Source organism: Leptodactylus fuscus, chromosome 6 (genome assembly GCF_031893055.1).
Source record: "Leptodactylus fuscus isolate aLepFus1 chromosome 6, aLepFus1.hap2, whole genome shotgun sequence".
NCBI lineage: Eukaryota > Metazoa > Chordata > Amphibia > Anura > Leptodactylidae > Leptodactylus > Leptodactylus fuscus.
The window spans coordinates 160,307,874-160,324,799 of NC_134270.1; the positions used below are offsets into that span (position 1 = coordinate 160,307,874).

At 43.6% G+C, this 16,926-nt stretch overlaps 1 protein-coding gene across 1 annotated transcript; it reads right to left on the bottom strand.

Annotated features, from left to right (window-relative positions):
• Positions 1–8,157: 8,157 nt before the first annotated feature.
• Positions 8,158–12,640, bottom strand: HSPB7 (heat shock protein family B (small) member 7). The gene is made up of 3 exons (XM_075277861.1): positions 12,353–12,640; positions 9,560–9,687; positions 8,158–9,352 (listed from the first exon to the last, which is right to left on the bottom strand). Exons 1-3 carry the CDS (start codon positions 12,528–12,530, stop codon positions 9,173–9,175), a joined length of 486 nt encoding a protein of 161 aa, XP_075133962.1. The 5' UTR covers positions 12,531–12,640; the 3' UTR covers positions 8,158–9,172.
• Positions 12,641–16,926: the final 4,286 nt, after the last annotated feature.

Here is a 16,926-nt window from a genome sequence, read left to right on the forward strand (position 1 = left end):
CTACCTTATACAGCACATTAATATAGGCCAATAGCTGCTTGCAGAAAAGACATTTACTTGAAGGTTATATTCACACACAGCAGATTTGTTGCAGTATCATCCTCATTGCGATGAGAGAATCTGCCCTCATAGAGATGGCGGGGAGGGGCAGCTGCTCCCCAGAGCTCACGCTCTAATGTCACCGAGCAGCTGTCCTCGGAGGTTGGGAGTCGCTCCATTGTCACATTCTGCATTTGTTGTCACTGCAAACACAAATGTTTCATTTTTAGTTATAGAGAGGAGCTGTCTGCCTGTGACCGGCTGTTGTGACCACAAGGCCTGTACCAACCGGGGAGCCCGCACCGTCCCTGCCTGCTGATTGGAGCAATCCCTGGAGCTGGTGGATAAAAGCTGCAACACCAAGAACAAGACAGACAATGTGCCTGAAGTACAACCTGCAGGATACATCCGGTACAAGGGGAAGAGGGTGGGATTGCAGGGTATATTACAGTCCTGGATATCTGTGACTGTATGGAGGGGAGTGCTGTGTGTGCAGGGGTATATAATAGTTCTATATATCTGTGACTGTATGGGGAGGGGCTGTGTGTGCAGGTGTATATTATAGCCATGTATTTCTGTCACTATATGGGGAGAGGTTGTGTGTGCAGGTATATATTATAGCCATGTATATGTGTCACTGTAGGGAGTGTGTGTACATATATGTGTGTGCAGATATTAGAGCCCTGCATATCTGTCATTGTATGGGGAGGGGCTATGTGTGTAGGTGTATAGGTGTATATAATAGCAATGTATACCTGTCACCGTATGGAGAGTATGTGTGTGTGTATATGTATGTATGTGTGCAGATATTATAGACATTTATATTTGCTATTGTATGGGGAGGGGCTATGTGTACAGGTGTATATTATAGTCCTGTATTTTTGTCGTTGTGGGGGATGGGCTGTGCACAAGACTCAATATGATACCATACATCTCTGACATTTTTTACATAATTTAGGGAGCTTTCAACATGAATGTGAATGAAGCCTTGGGGTGTAACCAGAGTTTGTGGTTAAAAACAGATTTGGAAAAAATGCATGTATTCATGCAGTTACATTTTCTTATAGATTAGATGCACCCCATGATTTCTTTTCTTGTTCATTGTGCGGTTATATATATATTTATTTATATTTTTTTTTTATTATACTTTATTTATTTATTTAAATTATTAGTATGTTCACACAGAGGAAATTGGCACTGAATCTAAGGCAGATTCTGCCTCAAAATCAGCTACAAATGCCACCAGAAACCAGTCTGTATTTTCTCCAATGGGAGGCAAACGCTGTTTTTTTCAGCTGGCAGAAAAAGTAAGCGTCACACGTAATCTTCAGGCGGATTCTAACTGATACTACTCATTGCAGTGAATGGGAGGTGGAAGAGTCTGAATGGCAGGGGCAGAATTGGATTAAGTGGAAAAATTCAGATTCCTGACTTTTTCAGTTAGGAAATGAGTACAGTGTGCACAATCTCTAATGCAGGTCGATGCTCCTCTAAAGGGTGTCCGATGGTCCGTTCTGATGAACATGGAGAAGGTCCTATCCTGCTCTGTGTCATCAGAATAGAACATGTCAGAAGCCCCCCATAGAGGTGAGTAGATCATGGAGTGTACTCGGATGTTTCTCCATTGTTGTTCAAGTGCATTCTGCTCCATATTGGATAGCACATTCGGTTGTATATATGGGGTCTTAATGTCCAGGTCCCTGACCTCCTGTATCATAGGATTGATAATCAAACCAAGAGAAAAGTAAACGCCATTGGATATGTATGGCCTATCATAAAGATAGGAAGTAAATAAATAATAATAATAGAAATCCTGTGCCAGCACATCCTGTGTCATTGGTAATACTGGTGTTGTGTTATGTAGCAGTGAGAATTTGCGCCGCTCATGCTCCTAGCCCAGGGACTGACTCTTCCCTCTTATTGCTGTTTCTTCTCTTGCAGATTGTGTAAGCAGACAGCGTGAAGCAGCCATGTCTCTCTCCCACCACACCTTCCTCATAGACTGTGATTCAGGGGTGTGCGTCTGTCTCACTGGAGCCCCCCAACCTCTCCGTGTAGACACATCAGCTTCCTCCTCCTCCCAAATCCCTATGGTTCCCTCTAATAGACGCCTCCTCAGGACCTGCCTTACTAGCTGTATGAAGGAGCAGAGCCCGGAGACCCTCACAGGAGATCGCTGCCAGGACAGCGGTGCCAGACTTATTACGGACAAGTCACATGTGAAACGGAAGACATTGATAAGTGGCAGATTTTTGCAGGACTCTCTGAAACGTTGGATCCGGAAGCTGTCGTCATGTGTGCACACAGAGTGACCATTGGGGTAGAGGCCCAACTACATAAATCAGTGGCCTTGATACCTATGATGCCCCTTACATGGTTAGGAGCCACCCAGAGAACCAATCAGATTATGGCTTTAATTCTCATACCTGCACTGAGAGCTGGAAGCGGATTGGTTGCTGCAGAATTCGCCTCCGCGTATGAGTGAAGTATCGTAGCCAGTGAATACTTGTACTTAGACATGTTATCTCTCACACATGCAGAGATATACAGTAACTGGATTTCTAGGAAATAAAATGTAAACTTTATATTGTTTCATTATTTAAGTGATACAAAGTCTGATTGCAACATGGCGGCCATGAAGGGGTCCTGAATATATCTTCTGCTTTATCGATCCTGAAATGCATAATGTGTGTATATATATATATATATATATATATATATATATATATATATATATATATGTATGTGTATCTATCCTCCAGTCACATCCAGATCTGCATCGATAACTGCTGTATCTCTGTTAGCTCTCAGTTTACAGGACCTCTCAGCCCCATCCTGAATAATGATGGATCAGGGTTTTTACAGATGCTGTAGAAGTCCAGTGCAGGTAAATCTACAGCTCTCAGAATGCAACGCAGCAGGGAACGCAATTGTTAGACTATTAAGGGTTTGTTCACTTAGGACCAATTCAGCTGCGGAAATTCCTATTCTATTCTCTAATAAAATGCTATAATGAAACCTGGAATACTCTTTAAGCTTCTTTATGGTGTTAAGTGTCGGTCTTTTACCTGCTCTTTTTCTTGCAGTCTTCTATAGATCACACTGAGGCTCTTGCACGAGAACAGTATACTGTATATCTATAACATACTTTGTCTAGTCTATGCCACTCATACGGGCACCAGACCTCCCTGCAGGATGTAATGACATGGCACAGACTCCTATCATAACTACTGATGATAATACACAGCCCTGTCACACAGTTATAATGACTTTAGCCTGACAGATTTCGCTGCACTTTTTAGCTTTTGTACTGCGAAGGTTGAAATCTGTGGGTTTCAATGCAATTGACATGCTACAGGATTAGATACCACAGAGCCGGTCACTATATGCTGTATTTATATGGATCAGTGAATATAGATAGCATATGTACTGATTCATTTCTATGGCCCCATACGTGTCTGTAGTATTCACGGATCAGTGTCCAAACCGTGCACCCCTATTCCATTTTTATGGATTGTTTGCTGCATATGGTTGAGTCAATGAAACCTTGCACTATTATGAGGAGACGTCACCTTGTCACCTGCATGTTGCACTTTTGGCGCTCTCACATTTGCGCACATATCCGTCGCTTCTCTGGTGTTTTTACTGTAAACTGTAAACATCTCAGCAAATACAGGAGATAAAGATCGCACCGTCCTCCGATGTGGAGGGAAACAGTCTGCCACTAATGTTACTGCCCCCTAGTGGCTGGGCACTACAATGTGCAGCTTGTCTTCTACTGTGTGATAGAATACAATCTCTTCTTTGACTGACTATAGGGCTGGTCAATGTAATATATTGCTCCCTGTTATCAGCCATTTCAGGCTGGAGTGAGACTATGTAGCTGACCGCCAAGTCACTATGGGGCATCGAAGACGGCAATGGTGTTGGGGAAGTCCAAGGAGGCAGCAATGACCGAAAGTATATGGAGCATGGCAGCTGGCAAACAGACAACAAGGAAGGCATTTGCCAAATATCTCCTTTACCTTAAGGTCCATTTAGTCAAAACCATTAAAGGGTTTATGCCACAAAAAGTATTTATCCTCCATCCATAGAATAGAGGATCAATACTAGACATGGGGGTCTGACCACTGAGACCCTTACCGATTCCCAGAGGGATCATGTTAATGGAGGCGTCAGAGGTGCTGAATGCAAGTGAATGATCGTGCTGACCACCGCCTGATACACCTACACATAGCCTGAATGCACAAGGGGGGAACCCTGCTTCCCAGGGATGGTAGGGGTCTTCACGATCAGACCCCACAAATCAGGTAAACATTTCATGGCATAACCCCTTTAAGCATAACTGGTCGTCTGTGTCCATCAGTTCCTGCACATTACAATGGCTGTGTTTTTCGTTACATCCATGTGTCCTTATAGCGTCCCACACTGTTATAAGCTCCATATCATGAGGATGAAGTCGCTCCGCCATGCTATGTCCAAATGATAAAGACTGTATAACATCCTGGCTATGGATCTAATGCTGGGAACTAGCGGTACCTTCTATGAATCCATGTGCCTGTAACACAGTCCATATAATACATATGGGTGAAGCCAGCCTGAGGGTTACTGTCCCTTTAAGAAATGAATAGTCTGTTACATTATTACAGATTTCTGGGGGTCACTGCGTCTATCTCCATGTAATTGGTGGCAGCCTGACAAGGTGCCGGACCCTCACCACCTATGAGGGCAGTAATAACAAATGTCACCCATCTGGGAATCAGCAGACATTTCCTGGACGGTGGTGACAGCCACAACAACCGTAACCAACACAAATGTTTTATGTTCCCAACGTGTTCCCTCTCATCACTGTCACAAAGTGTCCCTGAACCCCAAAATAACTTTGAGGAGGGGGCAGGGTATGAGCACTACTAGTATCTGGATCAAGGGAATGTTCCTAATTTGGGGTCTGAATCATCCTCTGTTCTCTCATCACCCCTTGTGAAATGGGATCTGGACGTCCAGGAACAGCTGAGCCCGGCACAAAACACTCTATATTAGGTCTGCAGGCTCCCATACAGCAGTCAATGGGTTAATGACTGCTCATAACACAATCATAGTCGCCGACTGCCCTCCATAGACTGCCCGCCGTCTACCCTGACAGCCCCTGATATGACGCATAGATCTCTGAGACTGTATCATGCATGACAGACTTGGATATAGAAGATTATCAAAGAGCATTATACATGACAGGCTTAGGTACAGCAGTTCGACAGATCGTATTATATACAGTCCTATGAAAAAGTTTGGGCACCCCTATTAATCTTAATCATTTTTAGTTCTAAATATTTTGGTGTTTGCAACAGCCATTTCAGTTTGATATATCTAATAACTGATGGACACAGTAATATTTCAGGATTGAAGTGAGGTTTATTGTACTAACAGAAAATGTGCAATATGCATTAAACCAAAATTTGACCGGTGCAAAAGTATGGGCACCCTTATCATTTTATTGATTTGAATTCCCCTAACTACTTTTTACTGACTTACTGAAGCACAAAATTGGTTTTGTAACCTCAGTGAGCTTTGAACTTCATAGCCAGATGTATCCAATCATAAGAAAAGGTATTTAAGGTGGCCAATTGCAAGTTGATCTCCTATTTGAATCTCCTCTGAAGAGTGGCATCATGGGCTACTCAAAACAACTCTCAAATGATCTGAAAACAAAGATTGTTCAACATAGTTGTTCAGGGGAAGGATACAAAAAGTTGTCTCAGAGATTTAACCTGTCAGTTTCCACTGTGAGGAACATAGTAAGGAAATGGAAGACCACAGGAACAGTTCTTGTTAAGCCCAGAAGTGGCAGGCCAAGAAAAATATCAGAAAGGCAGAGAAGAAGAATGGTGAGAACAGTCAAGGACAATCCACAGACCACCTCCAAAGAGCTGCAACATCATCTTGCTGCAGATGGTGTCACTGTCCATCGGTCAACAATACAGCACACTTTGCACAAATAGAAGCTGTATGGGAGAGTGATGAGAAAGAAGCCGTTTCTGCACGTACGCCACAAATAGAGTTGCCTGAGGTATGAAAAAAGCACATTTGGACAAGGCAGCTTCATTTTGGAAACAAAAATTGAGTTGTTTGGTTATAAAAAAAGGCGTTATGCATGGCGTCCAAAAAGAAACAGCATTCCAAGAAAAACACTTGCTACCCACTGTAAAATTTGGTGGAGGTTCCATCATGCTTTGGGGCTGTGTGGCCAATGCCGACATCGGGAATCTTGTTAAAGTTGAGAGTCGCATGGATTCCACTCAGTATCAGCAGATTCTTGAGAATAATGTTCAAGAATCAGTGACGAAGTTGAAGTTACGCCGGGGATGGATATTTCAGCAAGACAATGATCCAAAACACCGCTCCAAATCCTCAGGCATTCATGCAGAGGAACAATTACAATGTTCTGGAATGGCCATCCCAGTCCCCAGACTTGAATATCATTGAACATCTGTGGGATGATTTGAAGCGGGCTGTCCATGCTCGGCGACCATCTAACTTAACTGAACTTGTATTGTTTGTCCAAAATACCTTTATCCAGGATCCAGGAACTGATTAAAAGCTACAGGAAGCGACTAGAGGCTGTTATCTTTGCAAAAGGAGGATCTACTAAATATTAATGTCACTTTTCTGTTGAGGTGCCCATACTTTTGCACCGGTCAAATTTTGGTTTAATGCATATTGCACATTTTCTGTTAGTACAATAAACCTCATTTCAATCCTGAAATATTACTGTGTCCATCAGTTATTAGATATATCAAACTGAAATGGCTGTTATAAACACCAAAATATTTAGAACTAAAAATGATTAAGATTAATAGGGGTGCCCAAACTTTTTCATAGGACTGTATAATAGACTTAGATACAGTGGCCCAACAGAGAGTATCACACATTATAGGATTAGATACAGTGACTTAGCAGACAGTATCACACGTGATAGATTTAGAGGACAGTGTCATACATGATAGGCTTAGCTACAACAGGCAGTATCGCACATGATAGGCTTAGATACAACAAGCAGTATCACACAAGATAGGCTTAGATACAACAGGCAGTATCACACAAGATAGGCTTAGATACAACAGGCAGTATCGCACATGATAGGCTTAGATACAACAAGCAGTATGACACATGATAGACTTAGATACAACAAGCAGTATCACACAAGATAGGCTTAGATACAACCTGCAGTATCACACATAACAGACCTAGGTATAAGGTTCATTGGACATTTTTCTCTCCTATGAGAATATTTTCAGCATTTTCCAGATTTCCAGGTTCCAGCTCTTTGTCGCTGTCACTTTAGGTTAACCCCTGCTGTCCCTGGAGATTATTTTATAGCGAGATTATTTTGAGATGATAGACTTGTGATAATATTGTGGCTTCGCCTGATTTCTCGCAGTGAAGGTGACTTTGGTCATTTGCTGCGGGTTCAGGTTTCAGCTCTGGGACTGTCGCCCCCTCTGTTTCTGTCTATTGTCTCTAAAAATAGCAGTTTCCATTGAGGGAGGGGGAGGTAATAAAGATTAGTGTAGAGGAGGGGGGGGGGGGGTATATCTGCTACCACCTACTGGTAGAAATGAACATAACACAAGCAAAGTCTCAATCATCACGGCAAGGCTATATTCACACATTCAGGATTTCATGAGGATTTGGGTTCCTAAGTCTTTTGTAAATCCCCATCACCTGCAGTGGAAAAAAATCTATGTGGAAAATGCCGCCTGTTCTATATTTTGCATAGAAAATAGACCTAGGATTTGCCCTATTAATCGTCAATGGCGCAGTTTGCCCACCAGGGGTGTAAATACTTTCATACCCCTCAGTGACTATGATATTAACCCCAAAATCTGCTTGTTAAGTTGCAATACACATTAGGATGTTGACAGTGGAACAGTTGCCGTACACACATATGCTGGGCGCGGATGAGCATACAAGTGTCCTCAGTAGGGTGAGGAGAATGAGGCCCTTGCCTACCCCAGACACACCCACAGATATCCATTCATGTACATAAGATGTAATACTAGAAGCAGCCACCTGGGAGCGCTACATTCACACCTGGTGACAAAAAAGAGTCAGACACATCAGTGATACAAAGTATTTAAAATGTAAGAACAACAAATACAATCTATATACAAGAGGACGGTAACAGGCGGGGAGGAGGCGCAGCACGGAACCGCACAGACTCCATGACTGTGCATATATATATATATATATATATATATATATATATATATATATATATGTATCTGGGTCCTCCTGAGTAAAGCTGATGAGATCTACCCTGTTAGTATTGGGAAATCTCCACATACTCAACATTTCTGATAATTTTCTGCACATTGAGAGGGGTCCTAATACCCAATATCCTTTATAGATCTATAATCATATTTCAGATATAACCCCTAAAGCTCCTTCTGTAAACACCGGGATCCATCTGCAGCACCCCTATGGTGACGGAGTTCACAGGACTGTAATGTCATCACTTTTTTTCACCTTGTTGGGGCCCGAGCTGGGCTGAGGGGCCCCATGAAAGAAACTGCAACTACTATATATCTATAGGTGTCTCTCTGATTAACCCATTCAAGGTACCGTCCATCCAAACTATCCCTATCCATATAGGTTCTTAGGACATGTGCATGTAAAGAAGGAGGTCCTTCCTCCTTAACAATCCCCAGACCCCACGTTATCCGAAGCAGCTTTTACTCTGGAGGACCGAACACATCCAAGTATTGATCATTCTAAATGCCATATAATATCCAGCACCAGCTCACCATGAGGGTCTCAGCAGCTTGATATGAAACCCCTCGTGACCAGTTCATTATTAGAGGACCCTTCACCTGCACCCCATCATTTTCACTCAAAACCCCCTGTGCCCCTTATTATGTGTCTGTGTCCACACGTAATACAACCTACAAATCTACAATCTTCTCTGGAATGTCCACAGCAGAAGTGGATGCTCAGTGCCCTCTACAGACTCACTACCGCCACCTATCTGTGCGTCATCACCACTGGTGCATTCACACTAATCATGAAGTCAGGGACATGGTTGGGGCACAGGGATGAGGCCATATGTCCGGCGCCCCCTCCTCCTCCTCACATGTCTCTAGATTTTGATTTCAGTCCGGAACGTTTGGTGGTCTGTATGCTTGCTGGGGCTTCTCTCGGCCTTGACGGTCAAAATACCGTTATCTCCCAGGGCAGAGGTCACTGTGGTGGGGTCCACATCCTCAGGCAGCTGGCACTTGTGGGTGAAGGTGTTCATGATGGTTCCATCTGTGGCCAACTGAGGAACAAGACAGAGATTTTGTTAGAAGGTCAAATAAGGGATGTGATTGGAACACATGCAGTAACAGGAGAACTCTGCAGCTCTGGATGTGACTGGAGTATAAAACATGATGTATATCAAGAGCCGTACAAACAGTGTACACAGTTGGTGTTCTGTCCCATCAGTGTAGAGGACAAGGTCAGTATTTCCTGGGGTGTTACTTACTTTCTCAGCATGCACCTCGATCTGGTTGTTGGATGTGGTGACAATGATGTCCTCGGGGGAGAAATCTCTGACATCTACTTCAAATTGATAACTGTTTCCCAAAGTCTTCATGTTCTGAGCAGCACCAGCTACAGAAAAATATACAGATATCAGGTGGAGAAAAAAAATACATTGTATTCCATTCATATAAATGGTGAAATAATGAATCACCTCAGCCACAGCCATTATACTCCAGAGCTGCGCTCACTATTCTGCTGGTGCAGTCACTGTGTACATACATTACATTACTTATCCTGTCCTGATCCTGAGTTAAATCCTGTATTATACTCCAGAGCTGCGCTCACTATTCTGCTGGTACAGTCACTGTGTACATACATTACATTACTTATCCTGTACTTATCCTGAGTTACATCCTGTATTATACTCCAGAGCTGCACTCTCTATTCTGCTGGTACAGTCACTGTGTACATACATTACATTACTTATCCTGTACTGATCCTGAGTTACATCCTGTATTATACTCCAGAGCTGCACTCACTATTCTGCTGGTGCAGTCACTGTGTACATACATTACATTACTTATCCTGTACTGATCCTGAGTTACATCCTGTATTATACTCCAGAGCTGCGCTCACTATTCTGCTGGTGCAGTCACTGTGTATATACATTACATTACTTATCCTGTACTGATCCTGAGTTACATCCTGTATTATACTCCAGAGCTGCACTCTCTATTCTGCTGGTGCAGTCACTGTGTACATACATTACATTACTTATCCTGTACTGATCCTGAGTTACATCCTGTATTATACTCCAGAGCTGCACTCACTATTCTGCTGGTACAGTCACTGTGTACGTACATTACATTACTTACCCTGTACTGATCCTGAGTTACATCCTGTATTATACTCCAGAGCTGCACTCACTATTCTGCTAGTGCAGTCACTGTGTACATACATTACATTACTTACCCTGTACTGATCCTGAGTTAAATCCTGTATTATACTCCAGAGCTGCACTCACTATTCTGCTGGTACAGTCACTGTGTACATACATTACATTACTTATCCTGTACTGATCCTGAGTTAAATCCTGTATTATACTCGAGGTGCATTCACTATTCTGCTGGTACAGTCACTGTGTACATACATTACATTACTTATCCTGTACTGATCCAGAGTTACATCCTGTATTATACTCCAGAGCTGCACTCACTATTCTGCTGGTACAGTCACTGTGTACATACATTACATTACTTACCCTGTACTGATCCTGAGTTAAATCCTGTATTATACTCCAGAGCTGTGCTCACTATTCTACTGGTACAGTCACTGTGTACATACATTATATATCTTGTACTGAGTGTACAAATAATAAAGGATGTAACTCAACAGATGATAAGTAATGTAATGTATGTACACAGTGACTGTACCAGCAGAATAGTGAGCGCAGCTCTGGAGTATAATACAGGATATAACTCAGGATCAGTACAGGATAAGTAATGTAATGTATGTACAGAGTGACTGTACCAGCAGAATAGTGAGTGCAGCTCTGGAGTATAATACAGGATATAACTGAGGATCAGTACAGGATAAGTAATGCAAGGTATGCACACACAGTAATGGCACAGTCAGAACAGTGAGTGCAGCTCTGGAGTATTTGGGTCAGCACCTCTTTGCTGCACATACTATGCTCACATAGTGTTCCCTTCTGCTATTTACAGCTGTCCTGTATAATATGAGGCCCCAGTGACCTCTGTTTGCTGTTCTTCATATTTGGGCTTGTAATATTACTGAACTATAGCCTAATAAACATGATTTTATATTATTATTATGTGTCGTATTTTGTGGGTTTCTTAGTTTGTGGCCCATTCTTTATACACTTACTGACAACAAGTTGTGTATTTCACTTGTTTGCTATTGTTGGTATCTCCATATGTTGTCAGTAAATGTAAACACTTGTTATCATGCAGAGTCTGAATATATCACAGCTGGGGATTTGTTACAATGTATCAATATAGTCAGTCCTCTGTGAGCGAAACACAGCGCCACAAACCTCTATGTCCAGAGTGAAGCTGATATCTCTTACCTACACTGATACATTGTGACAAACCCTCAGTAGTGTGAACAGGACTAGACCCAGACATATTTGCAACATCTGGATGTAAACAAGAATGTTCCAATACATTAACATTGAATAGAGAATTGAAAATGGCGAGGAAACTTCAGAAAGTTGCAGATTCCAGTTGTGATTATACAATGATAGCGTAATGTATATAGGACTGTAACATGTCTGCGAATAGTGAGTAAAGTGACTTTCACAGGCTGCACTGAGAGCCGAAATATAGATCCATACAACACGACAGCTGCAAGAAACAGAATAGAAGACTCCACGCCACCAGAGCCAATGGACATGGTCGCTGTACTAGATAACACTCCAACTGAAATCCCCTATAATAACAGTTATGAGTAATGTGAAGGGACGTCAGGTGACTGCGGAGTAAGATCTGTGTTTAGGTTACTGGTACTACAACCCCCAGCAAGTTCTGCAACCATTCTTTACTTACATAATTTGCACCAATACTTTAGGGGTAGTTATCTCTAAATTGTGTGACATGATCCTACTATGGCTGTGATCCCTATAGTCCTGGCGGATCAGGAATATCACCCCATCACACATCAGTATTGCAGCCTCCACAGGGATGATGTTACGCCTGGTCATAGTCACCTCTCTGTCTAGTCCGTAACCTGCTGAATGGCTTCCTAACATTTGTTTCCTGCATATCCAACTTGCCTGTGAAGCCCAGGGGTTCATGGGGTCTCCTAAACTTCCCGAAATCGTCAGAGAAGATGCCCAAAGTCTTGTCCATGAATGGTTCTCGGGGTTGCACGCCAGAGGTGGAGGAAGAGGTGGATGACGTCTGTTTGAAGCTGTGCTCCGAGCGGAAGGCCGACGATGATTGTAGGTTCATTGAATTTATCCGAAAGGAAACCGAACTCCGGGATGGGTCAATTCACAGAGCAGGACAATGTGACAATGCAGCCGGTGCCTGCTCTGTTAGCATTGCACATCACCCTCATTCAGGGCTTATATAGTGACGTCCTAGCAGATCACAGACCCCCCAGGCACCCCCACCATGACTATATTTAGCCTCCTGCAGCATCTCTCCGGCAGCTGTGGAAAGTTTCAGTACTGAGAGGTGATGGCGTTCTGTGATCATGTGATCTCATACCTCAGATAGTCCATAATATTCCCTCTCTGGACCTGCCCCGGGGGGATTTCCAGCATCACTAGATTATAATAAACCCGGGGTCATGGCGTTGATGGATCTGTCTGAGTGCAGAGGTGGATCTAAATAATAATACAATAGAGATGTATCCGCTTGGTCCAGTCGCTTCATTTGCACAATGTCGGAGCGGGGTGCCTAGGGCTCCACTAGTGGATTTATTCTGGGGGCCACAATAGAAATAAATGTAAATATTATTTGCCTCTCATCTTTTTCAGTATTATCCTGCTACCTAGCCCTTGCCTTAGACTAAGACCCCTTATCTCTGTGAGCAAGATGCTTGGGGATGGGTAACCGTGACAGTAAGGAGACAGGGCCCAGGAGGAGGACAGTGGTCAGCCTGTCTCTGTGCGACTAGATGTCATCTCAGCCAACCAATGAATTATATATAATAAAATTGGGTAGTTTGTTACATATTATACCCAGTTTATTATATGACTGTGTGAGATGCTGTATGCTCCTATCTGAATGTATTGCAATGAGTATACTGTGTGCCATGCACCACTCTTGCAGGGGTAGGGGGCTTGGCGCCAACTATCCCCCCTGGGTAAGAGGCTCACCATGCGATGGATTCACCTGACCCCTCCAAGTCTCCATTTGTGGATTCTCTAGAGAAGATCATATGAAAATTGATCAATCCTGATGATTGGAGTATCCACAGACAGCTTATGGATCGGGGGCCATGTTCTCATGTCATTTCCTACATTCATAGCAGTGGCAGAGATGTCTCTGTAGGAGGTGCAATTTTACCCCACCCCAAGAGTCTCCACATGAGAAGACCCCAGTATTATGGATGGCACATAGCGGAGGGCTGATATAGATTTGCATTGCACAAAGTGGCAGATGGCGGAGGGCTGATATAGATTTGCGTTGGGTATGTGGAGACTTGGCAGTGAGCTCATTCTTTGGCCCAGATGCAGGACATTTGGCTGCGTCTAAATAGCGATGACGATTTCGCCCACTGACCTTGTGGCGACCTGCTGTGTTGCTCCCCAGATCTCTTCTCTACTATTTCAGGAAGGACAATAAATGACTCCACCTTCGGAATGCCAGTGATACTCAGCCCTTGGAAATAGTCCCCGACTGCGGCCACCCTCGGCACATCTTGTTTTGGAAACATTTGTCCTGTAATCCGGAGATCTGGCGCTTCTCTTGTATAAATAGACTAATGTATTGGATTAATGAGATAATTGCCAGGCAACGGCGGAAAAAACGTTGCCAATCAGAAATCCGTGTTCTCACCCAGTAACTGGTGCCAGCCTGGATTCAGTGTACTTACATAGAGCCTGGTGCCAGCCTGGATTCAGCGTACTTAGATAGAGCCTGGTGCCAGCCTGGATTCAGTGTACTCACCTAGAACATGGTGCCAGCCTGGATTCAGTGTACTTATATAGAGCTTGGTGCCATCCTGGATTCAGTGTACTCACCTAGAACATGGTGCCAGCCTGGATTCAGTGTACTTATATAGAGCTTGGTGCCAGCCTGGATTCAGTGTACTCACCTAGAAAAGGTGCCAGCCTGGATTCAGTATACTTATATAGAGCTTGGTGCCATCCTAGATTCAGTGTACTTATATAGAGCCTGATGCCAGTCTGGATTCAGTATACTTATATAGAGCCTGATGCCAGTCTGGATTCAGTATACTTATATAGAGCCTGATGCCAGTCTGGATTCAGTATACTTATATAGAGCCTGATGCCAGTCTGGATTCAGTATACTTATATAGAGCCTGGTGCCAGCCTGGAGTTACCATATTTGTACTCACCCAGTACCTGGTGCAGGGGCAGAAATAACCAAGCGTGAAGCACAGGGGTCTACAGAAAAAGGGGGTCCTGCTAAGATACTGTTATTAACAATCCAAAGACATACTGATAGGGAATTTAGACAAAGGACAGTGTTGTCAATATCTATAAAGCACTAAAGAATATGATATGAAAGTCAGCCAAATAAATAAATACATGAATAACTAAATAAATTAGCAAAATAACATAAAGCAGCAAAGAAAAATACAAAATAAACACCTGCCCATCTGGGCTCTAACTAAACCAAAGTTGGTTGCTTCACCTATAATAGTAACCAGTACAAATAGTCAGGAAGCTCTCAGGCAGTAACAACCTCCTAGGTGGCTTTCCAGCCAAACCCTGACCCAGTCTGCAAGGACAAAAGACTTCAGTGTACTCACCCAGAGCCTGGTGTTATCTAGGATTCAGTGTACTCGCCCAGAGCCTTATGTTATCTAGGATTCAGTATACTCGCCCAGAGCCTGGTGTTATCTAGGATTAAGTGTACTCGCCCAGAGCCTGGTGTTATCTAGGATTAAGTGTACTCACCCAGAGCCTGGTGTTTTCTAGGATTCAGTGTACTCGCCCAGAGCCTGGTGTTATCTGGTATTCAGTGTACTCGCCCAGAGCATTGTGTTATCTAGTATTCAGTGTACTCGCCCAGAGCCTGGTGTTATCTAGTATTCAGTGTACTCGCCCAGAGCCTGGTGTTATCTAGTATTCAGTGTACTCGCCCAGAGCCTGGTGTTATCTAGTATTCAGTGTACTCGCCCAGAGCCTGGTGTTATCTAGGATTAAGTGTACTTGCCCAGAGCCTGGTGTTATCTAGGATTCAGTGTACTCGCCCAGAGCCTGGTGTTATCTAGGATTAAGTGTACTCACCCAGAGCCTGGTGTTTTCTAGGATTCAGTGTACTCGCCCAGAGCATTGTGTTATCTAGTATTCAGTGTACTCGCCCAGAGCCTGGTGTTATCTAGTATTCAGTGTACTCGCCCAGAGCCTGGTGTTATCTAGTATTCAGTGTACTCGCCCAGAGCCTGGTGTTATCTAGTATTCAGTGTACTCGCCCAGAGCCTGGTGTTATCTAGGATTAAGTGTACTTGCCCAGAGCCTGGTGTTATCTAGTATTCAGTGTACTCGTCCAGAGCCTGGTGTTATCTAGGATTAAGTGTACTCGCCCAGAGCCTGGTGTTATCTAGGATTCAGTGTACTTACCCAGAGCCTGGTGTTATCTAGTATTCAGTGTACTCGCCCAGAGCCTGGTGTTATCTAGTATTCAGTGTACTCGCCCAGAGCCTGGTGTTATCTGGTATTCAGTGTACTCGCCCAGAGCCTGGTGTTATCTGGTATTCAGTGTACTCGCCCAGAGCCTGGTGTTATCTGGTATTCAGTGTACTCGCCCAGAGCCTGGTGTTATTTAGTATTCAGTGTACTCGCCCAGAGCCTGGTGTTATCTAAGATTAAGTGTACTTGCCCAGAGCCTGGTGTTATCTAGTATTCAGTGTACTCGTCCAGAGCCTGGTGTTATCTAGGATTCAGTGTACTTACCCAGAGCCTGGTGTTATCTAGGATTAAGTGTACTTGCCCAGAGCCTGGTGTTATCTAGTATTCAGTGTACTCGTACAGAGCCTGGTGTTATCTAGGATTAAGTGTACTCGCCCAGAGCCTGGTGTTATCTGGTATTCAGTGTACTCGCCCAGAGCCTGGTGTTATCTGGTATTCAGTGTACTCGCCCAGAGCCTGGTGTTATCTAGTATTCAGTGTACTCGCCCAGAGCCTGGTGTTATTTAGTATTCAGTGTACTCGCCCAGAGCCTGGTGTTATCTAGTATTCAGTGTACTCGCCCAGAGCCTGGTGTTATCTGGTATTCAGTGTACTCGCCTAGAGCCTGGTGTTATCTAGGATTCAGTGTACTCGCCCAGAGCCTGGTGTTATCTGGTATTCAGTGTACTCGCCCAGAGCCTGGTGTTATCTGGTATTCAGTGTACTCGCCCAGAGCCTGGTGTTATCTGGTATTCAGTGTACTCGCCCAGAGCCTGGTGCCAGCCTGGATTTTACAGTAGGTTATACAGTTACTTCAATGAATTTGCCTTTAGATTGTGAATTTCTCATATTTTCACATACGACATGCTCAGGATAACTGCAGCGGCCATGATTTGGATGACATCATACACTGACAATAAAATAAAATTGCAGAGAAAGAATCAATGGAAAGGAAAACAGAATAAAAAACTGAAAAACACTTGCTGATGTGAAGGCACACAATCTTTGTGTTAGTTGCATTGGTTGCCATAATGATA

Coding starts and splice junctions, on each gene's coding strand:
- HSPB7 (XM_075277861.1), bottom strand. CDS start 12,530: ATGAACCTACAATCATCGTCGGCCTTCCGCTCGGAGCACAGCTTCAAA. Junction 9,688..12,352: donor TGAACCCCTGGGCTTCACAG/GCAAGTTGGATA, acceptor ATTTTTCTGTAG/CTGGTGCTGCTCAGAACATG. Junction 9,353..9,559: donor TCGAGGTGCATGCTGAGAAA/GTAAGTAACACC, acceptor CTTGTTCCTCAG/TTGGCCACAGATGGAACCAT.